Source organism: Lagopus leucura, unplaced genomic scaffold, assembly GCF_019238085.1.
Source record: "Lagopus leucura isolate 7727_CA_CO unplaced genomic scaffold, USGS_WTPT01 Super-Scaffold_100009, whole genome shotgun sequence".
In the NCBI taxonomy this organism is placed as follows: Eukaryota; Metazoa; Chordata; class Aves; order Galliformes; family Phasianidae; genus Lagopus; species Lagopus leucura.
In genome coordinates this window covers 27,587,531-27,605,535 of record NW_024962266.1, presented here as the reverse complement: position 1 = coordinate 27,605,535, position 18,005 = coordinate 27,587,531, and the positions used below count along the sequence as shown (strand labels likewise).

Genomic DNA, 18,005 nt, shown 5'->3' with positions numbered 1-18,005 from the left:
TACCAACATTACCCTGTGTAGTGCAGCCAGAAGCAACCAGCACTCCAACAAGATGGACAGTCTGTTTCAGAGAAGTGACTCCCCCTCAGGTTGCCCTTCCACATTAAGGCTTCAGCATCTAACAGCATCAGCTCTCTTGGATCCTGGTTTCCCTGCCCCGCTGACCCAAATAGCAAATTCCCACCAGCTTCAAAAAGGGAGGACTTGGTCAGCAGCCATAGGTTACAACTACTGTGGCTTTTGTTTTTATGTTGTGCAAAGGCCGTTTTTTAGATGGAGAGCTGGTAACAAAGGCCCCTATTATATTGTGAAATACCAGTCTCAGGCAGGAATTAAATGAATAACAAAATCACAAGCCCAATTTAAATAGTCAAAACAAAGGGTAAGCAAAACATATAAATGTCATGATCAATCCTCTCATTTCAAGCATATGCTTTGTAGAGCATGATAAATACCGTTTTAACTTCTCTCCAAATCCTCTAGCAAACAAACATCCAAGCACAGCGTCATTTCTTCATGTTGATTGGGAAAATTAAAGTAACTGTGCCAGCATGCTGGAAAAAGCAGCTCGAAGCAAGTGATAAACCCAAATGCACAGACATGGATAGCCTCAGCTAACCTCCTGTCCTGCTGTCACCAACATCCACCATCAGCTCCAGCTCTGTGTGAGCCCCAGCACTCACTAACAGACCCTTACTCTCCACCAGGAGGGCTGCTGTAACCACTTACTCAAAATTCTCTATTTTAATAACAGACAACAACACTATAAGCACGTTTTGTAGGAAGGCAACCTTTCTAAATGCAAAGACTCCGAAGTGAGATGATATCATGTTTGATTATGCACAATTATGTTAATTATACATAAAATACTGCAATCAGCAAAGCCATAGTTGTAGTCTCACTATGAAAATAACCCTCCGTTGCACCCAAGAGTTAGGGTGGAAGGAGAGCATGTCTCCATGTTCCCCCAAGAGGCCCTCTAGGCACTTGGACAGCAGCAAGAATGCCATCTGCACATACAGACCAGGACTGATCCCTTCGTGGGAGAGGAAGCAGGGAGCAACAAACCAGAACATTCAAACTGAGCTAATAGAAAGGAGCAGCACCCACAGTATTGGTCAGTGTGTAGAACTCATCTAAGGAGAGCACTGATTTCAAGACACCAGCAGCTGAGCTCTGAGCACTGGGACATACACAGCTGGAACCAATTTCTGAACAGAACTCCTAAGAAGAGAGAGACAGCTAAAATAAACCTCACCATAAAGAGCAAAAGCAAAACAAAAAGCAAGGGATAAGTACAGGATATTTATAAATACCAGGCCAATGGAGAAAATGTTTCTGTAGGAGTGTCCAGTTGATCTTTAACATGTAATCACAACTCAGCAGTTAATGCTTCCTTCCATACTTCATCATCAGGCTCTCCCCTGTAGAGCTCTCATGTACACACCAGTCACGTATTTGCAGGGAGCACTTAAACAAATCAATTAGTCATTAGTACCTGGTGTGCATCCAGCCTAATGAAATAGGCTTCTCATCCATTAACATACAGCAGAAACAATCCCTGCAGAGCAAATGATGCAGTATCTTAACAGCGGCGTTAACAGCTGAGATCAGAGTTAAAGAGATCTTTTCAGAGCTTTACATAATTTTACATATTAACAGTAACAGCCTGCGTTAGCAGGACAAGTTTACTTAACTCCTGGGTGCTGATGAGCTTAGATTTACTTCATGAAATTAAAGCCCGTTCAAGATTTTAGAAAGTTACCCAAAGACATAACTAGTTAGGAAGTTTACAAGCTTAAGGGACTGAACTAACTGTAAAATCAGCGCAAGATTCTTCTGCATCCCACTGTAATTTCCTATCTAAGTTGACAGGGAACAGCTGTCTGAGCAGCTACAAAAACAAGGGTGGGAGAGGTAGGAAGCTTGTTAAGCTATATCCTCCTATATCATGGTACACAGCAAATCCAAAACTAGGTTAAATAAAGCTTTTCAGGAAGCAAGTCCCCTGGTTCAAAATCTAGAGCTGTAAGTAGTGAATGAGTTGGGTGATGCAGCACAGAATAGCAGTCCCAAGTATTTGTTCTGCAGAACACAATGCCAGCAGCTAACTGATGCAAAGTACAAGTATGTTCATCTTCTCAAAAGCTTAGATGCCAGAATTACTGCAAACAAGAAACATCAGCTACTCAGAATCCAGATGCTACAGCTTACCTCTCCTGATGGTGGGTGCTTTAAATTAACTTTTTAAATTAATTTTGGATTAAATTAACTGAGCAGGCTCATTTTCCCAAGCAGCGGTAGGATCAAGATCACACACTTAATACAGTCACCCACTGACCTAGGAAGAAAAGAGCTCTGATGCCCTCTGCATCCCTGCTTCCACCAGTGCTGATGGATGTGTCTAAATCTGGAGAGGAGGTTAAGTCTAAGCTCACAGAATCACCACGTACAAGACACAAATAACAGCTTTCAGGCTAAGTGATAACACACTGGCATGTTTGAACGCGGCCTCTATAATACATTCTAATGGAGGCCATAAAACTAATTGGCCTCTTGCAATTAGATCACGGCTTCAGGGATTTACTCACAGAATGGCTGGGGGTGGAAGGGACTTCTGCAGGTCATTTGGCCCAACACCCTGCTCGACCAAGGCTGTAAGGAGCTGGTTGTAAGGAGCTGGTTGCCCAGGACCACGTCCAGTTTCTAAATACCTCCAAAACACGGCGCTCCACAGCCTCTCCTGGCAACCCATCCCACTGCGTTTTAATCTCACAGATGAGCCATCCTGATGACCCAGAAGCCAGGTACCAAAATCTCTGCAGAACCAATGGCCACAAGGCACTTCCTATGCATCTCCAGAAAAAACATGAAGAGGATCTGGGGGCAAGATAGACCCCAACACCACAGTGCCCCAGGATCTGCTTGAAAGCTCTCTTCCACCAGTTAGGGAACACCAACACCAAGAGACACCTGAACAGCTCATGAGCAGCATCTGTGTCTGGCAGCCACAGCACCATTGTGAGGGCAGAAGATGCTGTGCCTGTGTCCTTCCTCTTCTTACAGGAGAGTTTTATTGGAACAGGCTGCCCAGGGAGGTGGTGGAGTCTCCTTCTCTGGAGATGTTCAAGACCTGCCTGGATGCCGAACTGTGCGACCTGCTGTAGGGAACTGCTTTGGCAGGGGGTTGGACTCGATGAGCTCTGGAGGTCCCTTCCAACCCCTACAATTCTGTGATTCTGTGATTTTTCGTCAGCTCTTGAAATCTAAGAAAGACAAATACTCGAGCATTGGGTACGCTTACTCAGTTTTATTAGACAATTCAAGAAGAAAAGCAGGATATGTTTTAATACTTCATCTCAAGATCCTGGCAAACACAGAAAAGCAAGAATAGTGTTTACAAAAGTTACAAAAACGGCACTGCATAGTGACTTACAGAAAATGTGATTAATTGGCAAGACAGATTTATAAAAATACAATAACAGCTTTTCAGTTGATTATGAAAATGGTATATCCATGTTACATGCATTCACAAAATCAGCATAGTGTTGAAATTAAGGCACTTTGGATATATGGTATTCCATAAAGGAAACAACTTCAGAGAAACCACAGTAAATCACTACAGAGAGTGACAGCACGCCCAATACTGGCCATCAGAGCACCAGGTTGGTGTGAATGTATGAAGCTCTTGGTAAAAACAAGCAAACAAAAACCCAAGTGCATTGAGGAGGTTTTTTGACCCTCTTAAACGCTGAACTCATTCAAGCAAATTTGCTTCTAAAGAGGTCAAAGAAGAATTTCATTACTTAAACACCATTAAATATGATTTTAAATGTTAAACAATTTAAAACATCCATGGTGAAAACTGCACGAAGTTCACATTAAGTATTACTGCACACAGCTGCTTCTGAAGTCTTCACTTTCTTCCTTCAGCATCTCCCTGCCACAGCAACAGCCAAAGCAAAACAGTGCAATGGAATGATTTCCCAAGGAGCAACGTCTCCTCAACACTACACCAAAATTTCCAGCCCTCCTTTTCACTTTAGATTGCCATATGTTTACTGCCTGCATCCCAATAGGATCCCAATCCTTTTCTGTCACACGTGTGCTCTTTACTAATAGATGGAGAACAGATTCTACAGTGACTATCATTTATATTAAAGAAAAACTGATGTGAGCTTATTCTCTTTACTCCACCTGCCTGAAAAGCAAAACTTCAGTGGTAACTGGGTACCTTTACAGACTTCCATTGCAGCCTTCAGTACACAAATTCTGAGGAGTGAAAACATTCAAGAACCTAACGCTGCAAGCACAAAGTGCTTCAGCTGGAGTTAAATGGAATGTTCAGCCAAGACTTCAGATATGTGCAGGATCAGGCACTTCAGTTGTATATCACTGATGTTTTACTTCATCAGCTTAACTGAAAAATGTCATAAAAAAGGGGAAAAAAATGAATTCTTCACAAAAAGAAAAAAATCAAAGCAGGACCTCTGTAGAAACTATGTTTACTCTAAATAATTCAGCTACTAATTAGAACAACAGAACTTTACAAATCAGCCATATATGCAAATTTCCCTCGAAGTCAGACAACCTGCTCACACCCAGCATCTTAAGCACATTCCTGCTGTGTCTGCAATGAAGCACCAGCACCCAGGAGAAAACCTGTGCTGTAACATCAACTCTTCTTTGGCAGGATTGACACTGCAGACACACCTCAGTATCAGCTGAAACCGTTCAGCATTCCTCAACACTGAAGTGTTCACCTTACACACATCTGAAGTTTAAAATATGTAATTAAAAGTTTTCTATCTAATCAAAGACTAGAATTATTTGCCAAGATAGTCTACATTTGAATGATACTACATTACTTGCACCACAGAATGACTTCTGTACCCTCTTAGCAGGGCCCTGAGCATGAAAAAAAGGCAGAGTATGAGTGCTCACATAGCATCTGTTAATTTCTTAACCTCTGCTCTGCACAGCAACCCATAGGACACCATTAGACTGGTAATGAGAGTTCGGACAACAGTGCAAGTACTCTCATACAACCTAGTGGGCAGAAGGTATTGTCTCAGGGAAGTGCCACATCTTGCAGAGTTGGTTCTGTCACTTCCTTACAGAAGTCCCTCACAGCCAGGCTGGGTCACAGCAGTCAGCCACAAACTAACACAGACTATAAAACACGTGTCTGCCCCATGCTACTCGGAAGGGCTCTCCATAATAAAACATATCCTTCACAGGAAATTGGTTTCTTCACAGAACATGTGAATCTCTGTGTCAATTTCCCCAGGTAAGAATCAAACTAACACGTCTCCTCCTTTGCCCCTTGCAGATTACTGAAGTGTCCTCTAGAGTTAGGGTTGTGCCACAGTGCGTTTGTATAAAATCACGTGCCTCCATAAATCAAAGGCTTCAGCAAGTCAAAACAGTAATAAAGTTAACTTTTATAAATGAGATTATGAGAATGTTTACTAGGATAATGCCAGCATAAAAATATAGTGTTTTAATGCAACAATCTTACAGCCAAGAAGTAGCAGTTTGAATAAGTAAGTTACCAGAGCAACGAGAACAGAGGAGATAAGTCCTGCCCAGCAGAACGCTCACTTCCTTGCAATTCAGGCACTTCACACACAGGAATACAGAGCTGTATTGTGACTGTAAGTGTCCTGAGAGTTGTTCCTTCTTCCGAGAGCCTTCATGAGAGAAGTAATGTCAACTCTGAGCACTAAAGCACAAGACTATTCCCAAAATACATCCACAGTCATTAAGTTGAAGAGTGACAAAACTGGAGTGTCTTAGGGAAAAGAAAGAATGTAGATTCTACGTGAACACCATCAATTTTTAACCAGGGTTTTCTTTCTCTTTCATTAGGTGTAAGAGTTGGCATATGCTATGTTTTTGTTATCAAAGGAAACAATTACAATTACTCATGTGGAAAGCAAGTACTCATTCACCCTTAATCAGAGCAGAAAGACAACCAAAGTAAGCAACAGTAAGCAGGATAATCTTCATATTGATCTACTTTAATTTATGGGTTTTGGAAAAAAAAAGTAGACATGCTGATTGATATCTCATGTATCAGCGAGCAGAGCAGAAGTTAATGCACATATATTGAAAAACAAGTAAAAACAGTTTATGTTTCTGCAAACTTTTTTGTGGACAGATTTGCAATGGGGATCCCAACCTGCACTGAACACATTAAGAGGGCTGTCACAAGGATCTTTCCCCTTTGGCTGACACATTGTAAAAAAGCACGTTAGGATGTGATAATGCATATGCACACACATCTGCAATAATGAATTCACACAGACACACACACAGCACACATATGGTGACATAGGCTGAAAACATTACCAGCATCAGAGCGAGGTCCTACCACTGCTCCCAGCTAAAGTCATCTCCTCTACCAAACACAAGAAAAAAGCCTAGAATAGTAAGGAAAATGACTGCATTGCCAGCCAGCACCAGACCACAGGCTCCCCATTTGATCTGAAATGCAAGGAAACGAAACAAAGCAGTTCTTAAACATTCATCCAGGCCAGTTACTTATATGCATTAGATAAACTAAATGAAATACTACAGAAAGCAATTAGAAAAAGGACAAACAATAAATACTGCAACTTACAGTACTAATCACTCAATTAGCAACTACTCATATAATGCAAGACTTCAACAGACGGGCTAATAATTCTATATTTTAGAGCAAAATGATTACCTTGCCATACAGGTTGCTACAACGGATCTAAATCACAAAAGCCCACTGAGATTAGTGCTTTATTTTAAATACTGTGTATAAAAATAAAAGATTGTTTTCAAATAAATGCCAGTAATAAGCACAGAAAACAGTACCTGGCCTTAAAGGTAAACAGCTTTCTGCAGCTATCTATCTGCACACCTAAGTCTACCCTAATAAACATTTACTCTTAAGACACAGCCATGAATTCGAGTTCCCTCTTGTGGTCACTTCTGGTTCTGCCTATTATCAGGTCCACAATAGACTCGATGTTGGGTTAATTGTGCATCACAAATTAAATTAAAACTAAGCAGATGAAGCTTAAGCAAAACAATAAGGCCAAAGGGGGAAAAACAAACTAGAATAACAACTAAAAGAAATAACATCTCGTTGGGCAGTTTGGGAGACAGGACAAAGGAGTTCTTTGCCTTGGAAACGAACGTGACAAAAATCTCACCACTGAAGAGCAGTTCAGAAAGCAAAGAGAAAAGAAGCTAGCAGAAATTTCCTCAGATTTGAGGGGACAAAGCATGAGCTTGGGAAATGCTTTGAAAACCAGGAGGACAGTTCTGGAAGTTTGGCCTTTTGCTGTTAACTGATAATACACTCCAGTCACCAACTTTCCAGCATCCTAAATGGAGAAAGCAGACATTCTGAGATAAAAATAAAGATGGTGCAAGAAGCACTGCATGAGCTGATGACAGAGAAGGGTGTGAGATGGAGGAGGAGAGAACATATCTTGCACTGGACCACAGCAAAACTAGAAGCAAACTTTTTAAGTCACACAAGTCATTTGTTTAGATCAAAAAGCAGCATAAGCAAGCTTCCAGCAGGGATTGTTTTCATCAGAATCCACGACCATCACAAGGAAAGTAAAGGGAGGATTTACAAACAAGAGCAGCTCACCTGGCTCAGAAAGAAACACCAGCACAGTTAAAGCCTACACTCAGTAAGTGCCTCCTTGTGAGAACTCACCGCTTCGACCCGCGCCAGGATGATGGGGAAGCCAAAAGCAGAAACAACAATTCCAGTTGTGAAGAAGTATGCCAGCTCCCTGCAGGCACTGCTGGCTGCATCGCTGTCGTCACTTACTCTTCTGGCAATGAAGTGGGGAATGGGGCAGATGAAGTAAAATATTAAGACAAACATAGGCCAGTAAACACTGATGGGGAAAAAAAAAAAAAATAAATGTATCAGTTTAGATGAATTTCCTCATTTGGAAAAGTAACGACAGTAGTCCTACTCTGTGGTTTGAGAAGCAGATGAAGTGATTTAAGCCCAAGCTTTCAACAGAAGTTGCTCCCATGGCCTCACAGAGCAGGGTCTGCTCTCTCCCACAACCAGATTACGTATTTCACATTTAGCATCACCTCCCTGACTCAGCTCACACCATCACCTCACAAAACCTACAATCATCAGGAAGAGGAGACATAAAGGGCAGGATTGGAACCAAACGTTTTTTTCCAAACGAGAGGAAACCCAGCCTGGAAACAAGGCAGCTCTGAAGGCACACCCTGACACACGCATCTGTGCCAGCACTCCCTACAGCTTCACCTGCCTGAACCACAGAATCGTTTGAATTGGAAGGGACCTCAAAAGGCCACCTCATCCAACCCTCTCAGGATGAATAGGGTCACCTACAGCTCGAGCTGGCTGCTTTGAGTTTTGAGAAGCAACATCACAGTGCTGTGACAGGTACAAAGCAAAAAGAATCGCACAAGATTAAGAATGACCACTCAGCAAGCAGGAGTTCGTCATCTCGAGGAAGCACAGCACTGATTTCAGCCATTTTTACGGAACACGGGTGCAAGCTGAAAAGGGGCCATTTAACCACAACAAAGCGTCGGGACACCGGCTGGAAGGCAGGCACCGAGCGGAACCCGGCGCCCGGCTGACGAGAGCGGCAGCTCGCTGAGCAGGCAGGAGGAAGGCTCGGCATACGCAGCCCGCTCACCCGTAGTACTCCAGGGCGCAGCCCAGCATGAGGAACGTCAGGCCGATGGCTCCGCTGAAGGACAGCCCCACGAGAGCTGCAAACACAAGGCAGGCAGTGAGGCGCTTACCGGCCCAGCTGAGGGAAAGGGAAACACGACCAGGCCGCCGTGCCCGCGGGCAGGCAGGGAACGGCTCAGAGCTGCCGGCAGCGGCCCGGTGGGACCCTCGGCAACCCAGAGCCGCCGGGCGGGGCTCGGCAGCGCTCGGTACCTTTGATACCCGCCATGTTTCCGGCGGGCCGGGTGGCAACGGCTCCGTTTCTCGGCGCCCCGAACGACAGCTGAGGTAGCGGCGCGAGACTTCCGGCCCTTAGCCCCACCCGCTGCCGGAGCACGTGATCGGGTGCCTTAAAGGGGCCGCACCGGCACGGGGGCGACTCCCCAACTCCCTCACCCTCACTCCGGGAAGGGGCGGTGCGCCCTTTAAGGCGGAGGCGGGAAACAGCTGAGCCGCGAGCTCTCGTCGCTGTGGTGACGGGGTGGTGTGCGCTGCTCCCGCTGGGCGGCTCCGTAAAGCCGGTGTACGAGCGCTGTGTGTGCGTCTAAGACGTACGGATCGATGCAGCTCCAATCAGTCGCCACCACTTTGGAGGCTGCTGCTGAAAAGCCGTTTTTAACCCCCCAAAACAGGCCCGGTCGGCTCATCTCTCCCTCGTTTCTGCTGGGCCGCGGCACGGTGCACACACCTTCAGAGCTTTGGGGCTCCACCACACGAAAGCAAAGCTTTGGCCCAAGAGCCACAGCCTTGCAAAGCCTTTGGGACCCACATCCCCGCAGGGTTTTCCTCCGTGCAGCTCCTGCCTCAGCAACCACCCCTTTCACTGCACGGCCGGTCTGAAAAAAAAAAAACCCAAAATGCAGAAAGAGAAGAGTAACTTTACGTGCTTCACTGGGGGTATTTATCTTAAGCTATAAAGACTGCAGCTTTTCCTATTGGAGCTTCTCTCGGAGTTAAACCCCAAACTGTTCTTCCCACCTCCTGCAAGAAGAGGAGTTGGGTTCTCCATTGAGCTTGTTTGCTGCTGAGGAAAATCAAGGCTTTAGAAACAAGGACATTTGTCTCAAGCAAGCGGTTCCTGGTCACCTGCATGGCTGCACCCGCTCCCAGCCAGCCCCGAGCCACAGGAACAGAGAGGTGTGGGTCACATAAGCAGGCAGTGCAGAAGAAAGGAGTCTCCACCCAGTGCTAAGGGAAGCGTTGTTGTTTATGGAGAAACCACCCTGACCTGTGCTGAAAGCAAGAAGGCAGAGTTCCCCCACCCCTCACAAGCACAAAACGCACGTGAGTGTTCATTTCAGCTTTTTAATGTATATACAAATGTTTTAGACCAGTCACAATTTCATTGAGTATATACTGTATTTACAAAAATTACAATAATTTAGTCAAACAGTAAACCTGAACATTGATAACCTCTGTCACTACCAGATATGACAAGAATTTTTTCTTTTTATTAGTTAACTATTTTGATATACATACGTCCTAATACTTTCATGCACCCATAAAAACATTAGGGATGAAGTAATCAAAGTTTAAGTGGGATAGGGTTTCTTTGGGTAGATAAAGTTTAATGATGGATTTGCATTTTGTGAACGTATGAGTATCCAGAGTTGTTTGCCGTGACAAACCTGATACAAAGCTAACATAGTTTTCATTATTAAAAAAAAAAAAAAAGTACATTATAGTAATGAGATCCTTTTCATTATATAGGCATAGGTCACAATATCTACAAATGTGAATGAGAAACAATAAACCAACAAATCACAGGAACATGATTCACATTCCAGTTATCTCTTTAAATAAGACAAGCACATACTGGATCAAAACATTAATAAATAACATCCAGTTTGTTACTATTATCTTAAGGTCTTTTATATAAAAGGAGACCTATGTGTTGGTTTCACATTTTCAAGTAATGGTAGTAAATAATGGACCAATACAACAAAAGGATGACTTTTATACAGAAAGCAATGTACTTTGACACTCTGTCTTTGCAGTAAAAGTTTTGCCACTTGAAAATTTAAGTGCAGCAACAAGTGGATTGTCTTTAAAAACCACCAGCTTTAATGACTCGCATCAGATGGCAACCTGTTCCTCAAGCAGCAAATACAAATGATTTGCTGCTTATCCTCTCAATACATCTGCCTTCCAAAGCTCAAATACAATTGTTGGTAAACAAACTGCTAGCTTCAGTGATTCTACAAAAGGAGAAAGTCAGGTTTGGGGTGAAGAGCATAACTTGATTTGAACTAGGACAGATGCTTCAGCATCAAAGATATTTCATTACGATATTATTGCTTTGGTCCATAATAAACTTCTATGATAATTAATCTGCGCAATTTACCTCAAAAATCAGATTTGGCCCACAGATGTCTGCATGACAGCTTGTACTCCGTGGTCTGAAAAGTGAAGTTGCAATGGGTTTTGCCAGGAGCCTTTGCCAAGTGCTCTGGAGCTGATAAAGGCATAGAGGTGATGCAGGTGGGCTGGAAAAAGTCTTCTGAGTCCTCAGGAGGAGAGCTGTTACCTATAGGCTAGGAAGTTTCTAACAATTTGCAGTAGAGTTTTAGCTTACTGGTATTGTCTGCTGCTTGATGGATTCAAACTACTGATGAGAACTTCATGGGAAATGCAGCACATGCTCATTCTTCCCTTGTACTAAGGTAGAACTACTCTTCCCCCCCAGCTAGCTATTCCCCCAGAACTGCTGTTTAACAAGCCATCAAGGTGCTGTTTAACATCCCTTACTTGCTGTTTGCTTTAAAGACACTTACTCCATGATGCTGAGGAACTTTTTCCACACGTTTCACTGCTGGACTGTGAGGTGAAGTACAGTATTAATGCATAAAGCAGCAGTAAGCTGCCACACGGATCCACCCAGGCTTCAGCTTTACCTCTACTCAGGCATACTATGCTTTATGAGCAACGAAGCAGCAAATGGTGACTGTTAGAAGTGTGCCTAAACCACATCTGAGCACTTAAATTTGATGAAGTTTGATCCAAACCTAGGAAGAAAATACATCAAAGTCTGGGCTTCACCACCAGTTACAGAACTCAAGTGAAGTGTTGCCATGTCACATTTCACACACACACAAAGTAGGAAATTCACCGGCTATGCTGTGTCAGAGACAGAACAATCCCACCTTTTCCCAGAATGTCTTCTCTCTCACCCCACTGGAATCCAAAGGGGAAAAAAAAAAGGTACAAGGAACTGTAGCCCTGTGGCTCTCAGATGACAAGCCAGATGGCTAGAGTTCCTTTTGAGCTCAGGATTCTTGAAACAAGCATAAGGAAACCTTTCTCTTGCTCTTCATGATAAGTATTAGGCTCTTTGTTTTCTGAAACTTCTGAATTTCCAGCCAGAGTTTGGTTGATCTGTGACATTTGTGACAAGAGACTATACAAGACTATGCACTAGCACAGGTCTGTAGTGGAGACTGAGAAAGTACCTAATACAAGGGTTTCTGTCCTTGGCTTTCAAATTCTGACCAGGCATCATTTAGCTCCATAAATATCATCTTTGCATATTGTTCGTATGGCTGCCCAGTAGCCTGGAACAAAAACAGAAACAGGGGTATCACATCTGTCAAGGAGACTGCCAGCAGAAGACCTCTGTGCAGCCAGATTCTCAAACACGTATCGTTCACTTTCCACAAATGGTTTTCACTTATTCTTTGATGAGAAAAAAACACTGTTGAGGGTTGCTGACCTTGTAAACAGCTTAACAGTTTTCTGGCTCTTCAGCCTTTTGCTCCCTAGAGCTGACAGAGTGACGGAGCAAAGAGATGCAGGCCCAAGAGGGCTAAAAGCTTTAACCAAGGCTGGGATGCTTCTACACATTTGTTTGTACCAATACATTGAGCAATCACATTTAACACTTCATAATTAACCTTATTTTTGAGAACAGTGTCAATTTCTGATCTAGGAAGCCCTTACCTTGTCAGGGTGAACGACAAGCACTGCCCGTCGGTAGACCTTCTTCACTTGCTCTGGAGTTACAAGATCTGCCATGCTAACAGGTTTCCACTTGGTCTCCCCTGCCCATAGGACGGTATGCATTGTGGACAGCAGGGCTCTTATATTTCTCTCCTTTCCTTCAATCCACTCCAGGATCTGAGGAGAAAAACGTGAACCTCCATTTATGCCTTACATTAGATATTCCAGGAGGAAAAGGTTTCTGTATTTGAATAGCAATGACTCCAAGGAACATCGCATATTTCTTTCCAAGCTTCAGAAAGCCTTTGGGAGATATTCATAAAAGATATTTGTCAGTCTGTACTTTGTCTTTAATTTCTACATCACCACTTGAAAGCCAAGATAGCCAGAGCCAAAAATACTGCCAAAAATACTGAGTTGGGCCACTCCTAAGAACACTTTGAACAACCATTACATGGAACAGTCAAAGATAAATGAAATGATTAACTGTGGGCTCTTCAGCAGGCTTAATTGCATACCTAAAAATAATCCTGACTGAAACTCTGCTGCAGAGGCATATCTTTAGAAGCCTTAGCTCTAGACATGCACAGAAGACTCATACAGAAGCTTTGCTTCAATATAAATCCTTTCAACCTTTAAATCAGAAGCCTCAATTCTCTCCATGAGCCTTTTTTCCTGTTTGTAATTTAGCAGCCAAACAAAGCAGAAGGTAACCCTACTTCCCTTGATGATGTCCCCCTTAGTGGTGGCCATCTGAGCCCACAGCTGCAGTTTTAATTTGTGGCTTAATATTCCTTACGTAGAGTGGGACAGAACGCACTTCCTTCCCTTTGAGACATATCTGTAGTTCAGCAATTTATTCAGGAGAGATGTGAGAATTCCAAAGTAGGTAAGATTAATGAGACAGAGGTTTTGTTCAATTAGCTGTGCCTGCTCACCAGAGCTGGAGTGACATGGCGCCCCAGCAGCCACGATAGTGACACTAAGCAAGCCACTGCTGTTTTCTAGTTTAGGACAGAAATGCATCCTTGGAGTTTTAATTGCATTCCAAAGGACGTTCACATCTTCAGGAAACATGTGAAAATGCATAATGTGAACAAACAGCAGGAAGCTCTCACTTTCTGCCCCAAGACAATCTCATTTTGGGGGCTAAGTCCCTCATTTGGTCAAAGCCTCGGTTAGCTTGAAGGACAGGAAGAGATGTTTGCTGCTCTTATCTGGCTTCTTTGTATGAAGCTACTTCGGAACACAGGGTGTTCTGTTGTTGTTTTCTGATATATTCTTAGGAAACAAACTGCTCTTTTCCCAAGTGGTATCTCTCATTTTGATGACCTAGAGGAATTTTTTCCAGGTGTTCTCCAACACCTGCAGTCTCTGACTTTGTTTTTCAGGTCACTCTAACTCATTCCTAACTGGGATGCAAATGGGGAACACAGCAGTGCATAATGCCATCAAGTTTAGACACCTAGTCTATGGAAAACAAGCATGAGAGATACCATGTGATGCTGGGGATCCAGCAGTGCTGTGGAGGATGTGTACTAGAAGAGGAGCACAGCTTTCTGGCACTAGATGGCCTTTCCATTTGCTCAGATGCCTCTCACAGGCAGGAAGGCCAGTGACTTACTGCCCACCTCCGCCTTTCAGGGAGTGTTCAAGAGCATCCAGCATGATGAGAACGAAAGACACACTGAATGACAGTAAAGCATAAACAAGAGCGTTGCTTACTTTCAGTTTTTCAGGGTCCATCTCCTTAGCCATTTCTTCTTTTCTCATCTCAGCTATTGTTTTGGGTCCCTTCTTGTCCTTATGAGCATTAAAACCTTGGCCAGATAACAGATCTTCAAAATCTGCAGACACTTTAGGTTTTGAATCTTAAAAAAACAAGAATAAGTTGTTTTCACGATACAAACTTATTTAACACTGCTTTCCTACCCAAGCAACTCCCCACATCGCTTATAACAATCTCCCACTGATTATGAGTGTGCAGGCTCTCTCAGAAGAGGTATAAGTTAATGCTACATTTGAATTATTATCAAATCCCATTTGTAATCCAGGATTTCCTAGATATTAGCATGCTTCAGAGTCTAGAACAGGGAACCAGTGTTGAACTTTGAACACCACCAGCACGACTTGCTCACCAGACTCCAACCTGCTTTGGTGCATTAAAGCAACATCACGAAGAGCCAACCTTTTAGACGCTGAATTCTGAAATGCTTACCAGCATTAGCTGGTCCTTTTCCACGTTCATTCTGCGCTCCTGGCATTGCTGAGAAACTCACGTTGTAGTTGGGCTTGTTCTGGGGTGAGGCATGGGGCATGCCTGGCTGGGCCTTGGGCTGTGCCTGCTGCCAGCCATAGCCAGCTCCCTGCTGCCAGCTGCTGCCCATGGGCTGCGGAGAGGGCTTCTGTGGTGAGGGGGGGAATCCTCCGCCCATTCCCGTCGGCGTGGTTGGCTTACTGGCAAACGAAGGGCCACCTGCACAGCAAGGGGAAAGGAGTGATGGTGTGCATTAGCAAACAGAGCAACGACTCACCTTCTGGCCAGGGAATCTCAACAAAAACTTCCAAGGAGCTGGCTTCTACTTTCAGCTTTGCCACAAACTTACTCTTGCAACATCAAGCAAAGCCCCTCAACTTTCCTGTCTCTGCTCTGCAAGCTGCGTAAAAGAAATCACCTGCCTCTGGAGCACCAGTTTGGTGGGATGAAGCGGAAAAAGCAAAGTGCAGCTAGCTGGGAACCACAGCTGTGTGCCATAATCTGCTTTAGGTGGGGTTGGATTGGGAAATATCCAAAGGACACTTCCAACTTCTGCCACTCTGTTAATCAGAGCTTCTGCGTTAGAGTGGCACTATCAAGCCGGCGCATGTTGAAATGGTTCCTCGTTATGCTGTGCTGAGGTGGTATTATCCCACAGAGTCACGTGTTTCAGCACCTTCTTACTCCAGAGGATGGTCCTCAGACACAGTTTGTGCTGGGTGGTATTCAGCATTAATGTTTTATTGAGATTAATGCCCACACTCAACTTCGAGCTCTGAAACATATCACGGAAAGTGGGTCAAGTGCTATTGATTTAGTTAAGAACAACAGCAATGTGGTTAAATATCCTGTGGATGCCAAATCGTTTGTTTTTGAACTCTGTAGCTGTGCTGCAGAATCCATGCTTTAAAAGCACATCGATGGCTCTGACATGAGTCTTGGCATTCCTTTTATTTTGCTCCTGCAGAGCAGCCAGTGATCCAGCAGAGGGAACTGGGAAACCTAACTCCAGAACCATGCTGGTACTGACGCAAAGGAGAAAACAAACATCAGATAAAACCACAACGGCTCGCAAAGAGCTGAGGGCAGTGACAAAGGGAAGAAAAATCTATTTACCAGTCAGAGGAGCTGACATGCTGGCTTTTAAGGGAAACTTAAGCCATTTGTCAGGACTGCTGTGGGGCTGAGGGTTTGCTGACAGTTCTGAGATAGAACAAGGAGAAAACGCACGTCTGAGAGCCAAGCAAACAGTCCTTCATAGCCAGGTGCAAATGAAAATGGGTTCAGATCCCACCTTCCAACAGTACAGCAAATTGGAGGCAGATCAGTGAGGAACCACAGGTTTCCTCACAAAGGAGGAAAGTGGGCCAAATCTAGAAGGATGAAACAATTCCTTAGGGACCCCCACAGCTGTCAAGAGCCAGAGCCTGTTCCCAGGCACAGCTCCAAGGTCTGCAGCAACCATTCTGCAGTTGGACTTAAACACAGCAGCCAGAAACAGTTGATGCAGATGAGATGGAGGTTTCACTTTGCGATCCACACAGCCTACAAGGTCCAAATTGTTGCTGGCATGCAGAATTGTTGGTTTTTTTTAATGGAAGATCAGTAAAAGCACAGGTCTGTGAAAACTTACAGAGAATCAAGCAGGAGGGAATGCTTGAAAGTGGCATGCAGCTAGGCTGAGAGAACCCATAGCACTCCGTCACATATCAGGTTGTTCATCCTATCTCTCTAAACCAGGGGTAGCTGGTTACTTCTTTATTTTGTAAGGGATGCAAACCTGCTAAACTTGCTCCGAGAGTCCCCAGGTCAGCAAATGGATCCAGTGTTTGGGGTTTAGGCTGGTGAGTGGGAGTGCTGTGGAGGGATCCTGTAGGACTGGTGGCAGCCGACTTACTTCCCATACCTAAGCCACCTTAAAGATAAGAAGGGGGAAAAAAAAGAAAAAATAGCTACATTTTTATTCGTATTTTAGTTGAGCAGCTCTTACCCAAGGTTTGGTTACATAATGTTACAACTGATGTTAAAATTAAGTGTATTATTGTCAGGCTCCTAAGCAGTCTCAATTCAGCCTTGGCCCAGACTACTTGCACTCCCACTCACAATTAGGCTCAGCAACAAGAACATTCCCCAGACTGTCTGCAGCGACAGAGTAATTATGATAAATGGATATATTTTAAGAACTGGAAGCCTTCAGGAAGCAAATTTTGGTAGGACACACATACCCTCCCAAGAGTAGAAGGAATCATACTGTAATTTAGCAGCACTGTAGGAACATACAGCATTTCTCAGGTCCTTCTCTTGGCTCCTCAATGGGATGGAGCACAAGCACATACATCCACCCCTAGCACCCCGTCCCACTTCAGACCCTGATCTTTTGAGGAAGGAAACAGATCTCAAAGCTCACTGAGGCTTTTTCATTAAGTGTTCTGAGCTTTTACAACACATACCTGGTTTGTTGGGCCAGTCCCAGCCACCCGAAACATCTGGCTGTATGGAAACTGTTGGTGTGCTAGAAGCTAAGCAGAATGGCTATGTATAAATATCTCAGAGTAATACAGCAAAAACAACATAATCATAGAATCATTCAGGTTGGAAAAGCCCTCCAAGCTCCCCATTCCCAACCCCAGCCCACCTCCTTTATGCCCACTGCCCTCAGTGCCCACAGCTCTGGAACACCCCCAGGGATTGTGACCCTCCCACCCCCTGGGCAGCCTGTGCCGGCGCCTCACTGATCTGTAGAGAAGACATTTCTCCTAAAAGCCAACCCAAACCTCCCCAGTAACCCAGCATCTGGAAAGGGTAGGAGGCGAGGAGCAGGACTGATAGCACAGGGCTGTGTCCATCTATCATTTGCTAATTAGAAGTGAATTTCTGCCCCACAAAGGGCATTACAAATTTTTCCATTTCTTTCTGATCTCATACTGTACAGACATTAATAGGGAAGGACATAGATTTACTGTCTTTGTTTTATGGCAGCTTTGGTCAGAGGCTTTATATACGTATTTATAAAACCTTATCACCAGTATAACGTGGGGTTTTGTGTTTCTGAATGCATCTCAACCCAAGGAAATGTTCTATATGCAA

At 44.1% G+C, this 18,005-nt stretch overlaps 2 protein-coding genes across 5 annotated transcripts in view; both read right to left on the bottom strand.

The window, feature by feature from the left end:
• Nucleotides 1-3,290: 3,290 nt before the first annotated feature.
• LEPROT lies at nucleotides 3,291-9,046 on the bottom strand. 3 transcript variants are annotated; one of them, XM_042874121.1, is made up of 5 exons: nucleotides 8,939-9,046; nucleotides 8,688-8,763; nucleotides 7,709-7,895; nucleotides 6,355-6,489; nucleotides 3,291-5,794 (listed from the first exon to the last, which is right to left on the bottom strand). In XM_042874121.1, the coding sequence occupies exons 1-4, from the start codon at nucleotides 8,952-8,954 to the stop codon at nucleotides 6,373-6,375; spliced, it is 396 nt and encodes a 131-aa protein (XP_042730055.1). In that variant the 5' UTR covers nucleotides 8,955-9,046; the 3' UTR covers nucleotides 3,291-5,794; nucleotides 6,355-6,372. The 3 variants fall into 3 exon arrangements, with proteins under 3 accessions (XP_042730055.1, XP_042730056.1, XP_042730054.1); XM_042874122.1 differs by having other exon boundaries at nucleotides 3,291-5,693; XM_042874120.1 differs by having other exon boundaries at nucleotides 3,291-6,489.
• Nucleotides 9,047-10,016: 970 nt separating this feature from the next.
• The window catches only part of DNAJC6 (DnaJ heat shock protein family (Hsp40) member C6), a 31,756-nt gene continuing 23,767 nt past the window's right edge, over nucleotides 10,017-18,005 (bottom strand). The window contains exons 14-19 of one of the 2 annotated variants that reach the window (XM_042874089.1): nucleotides 17,369-17,437; nucleotides 16,699-16,833; nucleotides 14,880-15,137; nucleotides 14,387-14,532; nucleotides 12,662-12,838; nucleotides 10,017-12,276 (exon numbers count right to left, since the gene is read on the bottom strand). In XM_042874089.1, the coding sequence (XP_042730023.1) occupies nucleotides 12,175-12,276; nucleotides 12,662-12,838; nucleotides 14,387-14,532; nucleotides 14,880-15,137; nucleotides 16,699-16,833; nucleotides 17,369-17,437 (887 nt within the window). In that variant the 3' untranslated portion in view covers nucleotides 10,017-12,174. Of the gene's footprint in view, nucleotides 12,277-12,661; nucleotides 12,839-14,386; nucleotides 14,535-14,879; nucleotides 15,138-16,698; nucleotides 16,834-17,368; nucleotides 17,438-18,005 lie in introns of both variants that reach the window. The other variant, XM_042874090.1, reaches the window with a different exon arrangement.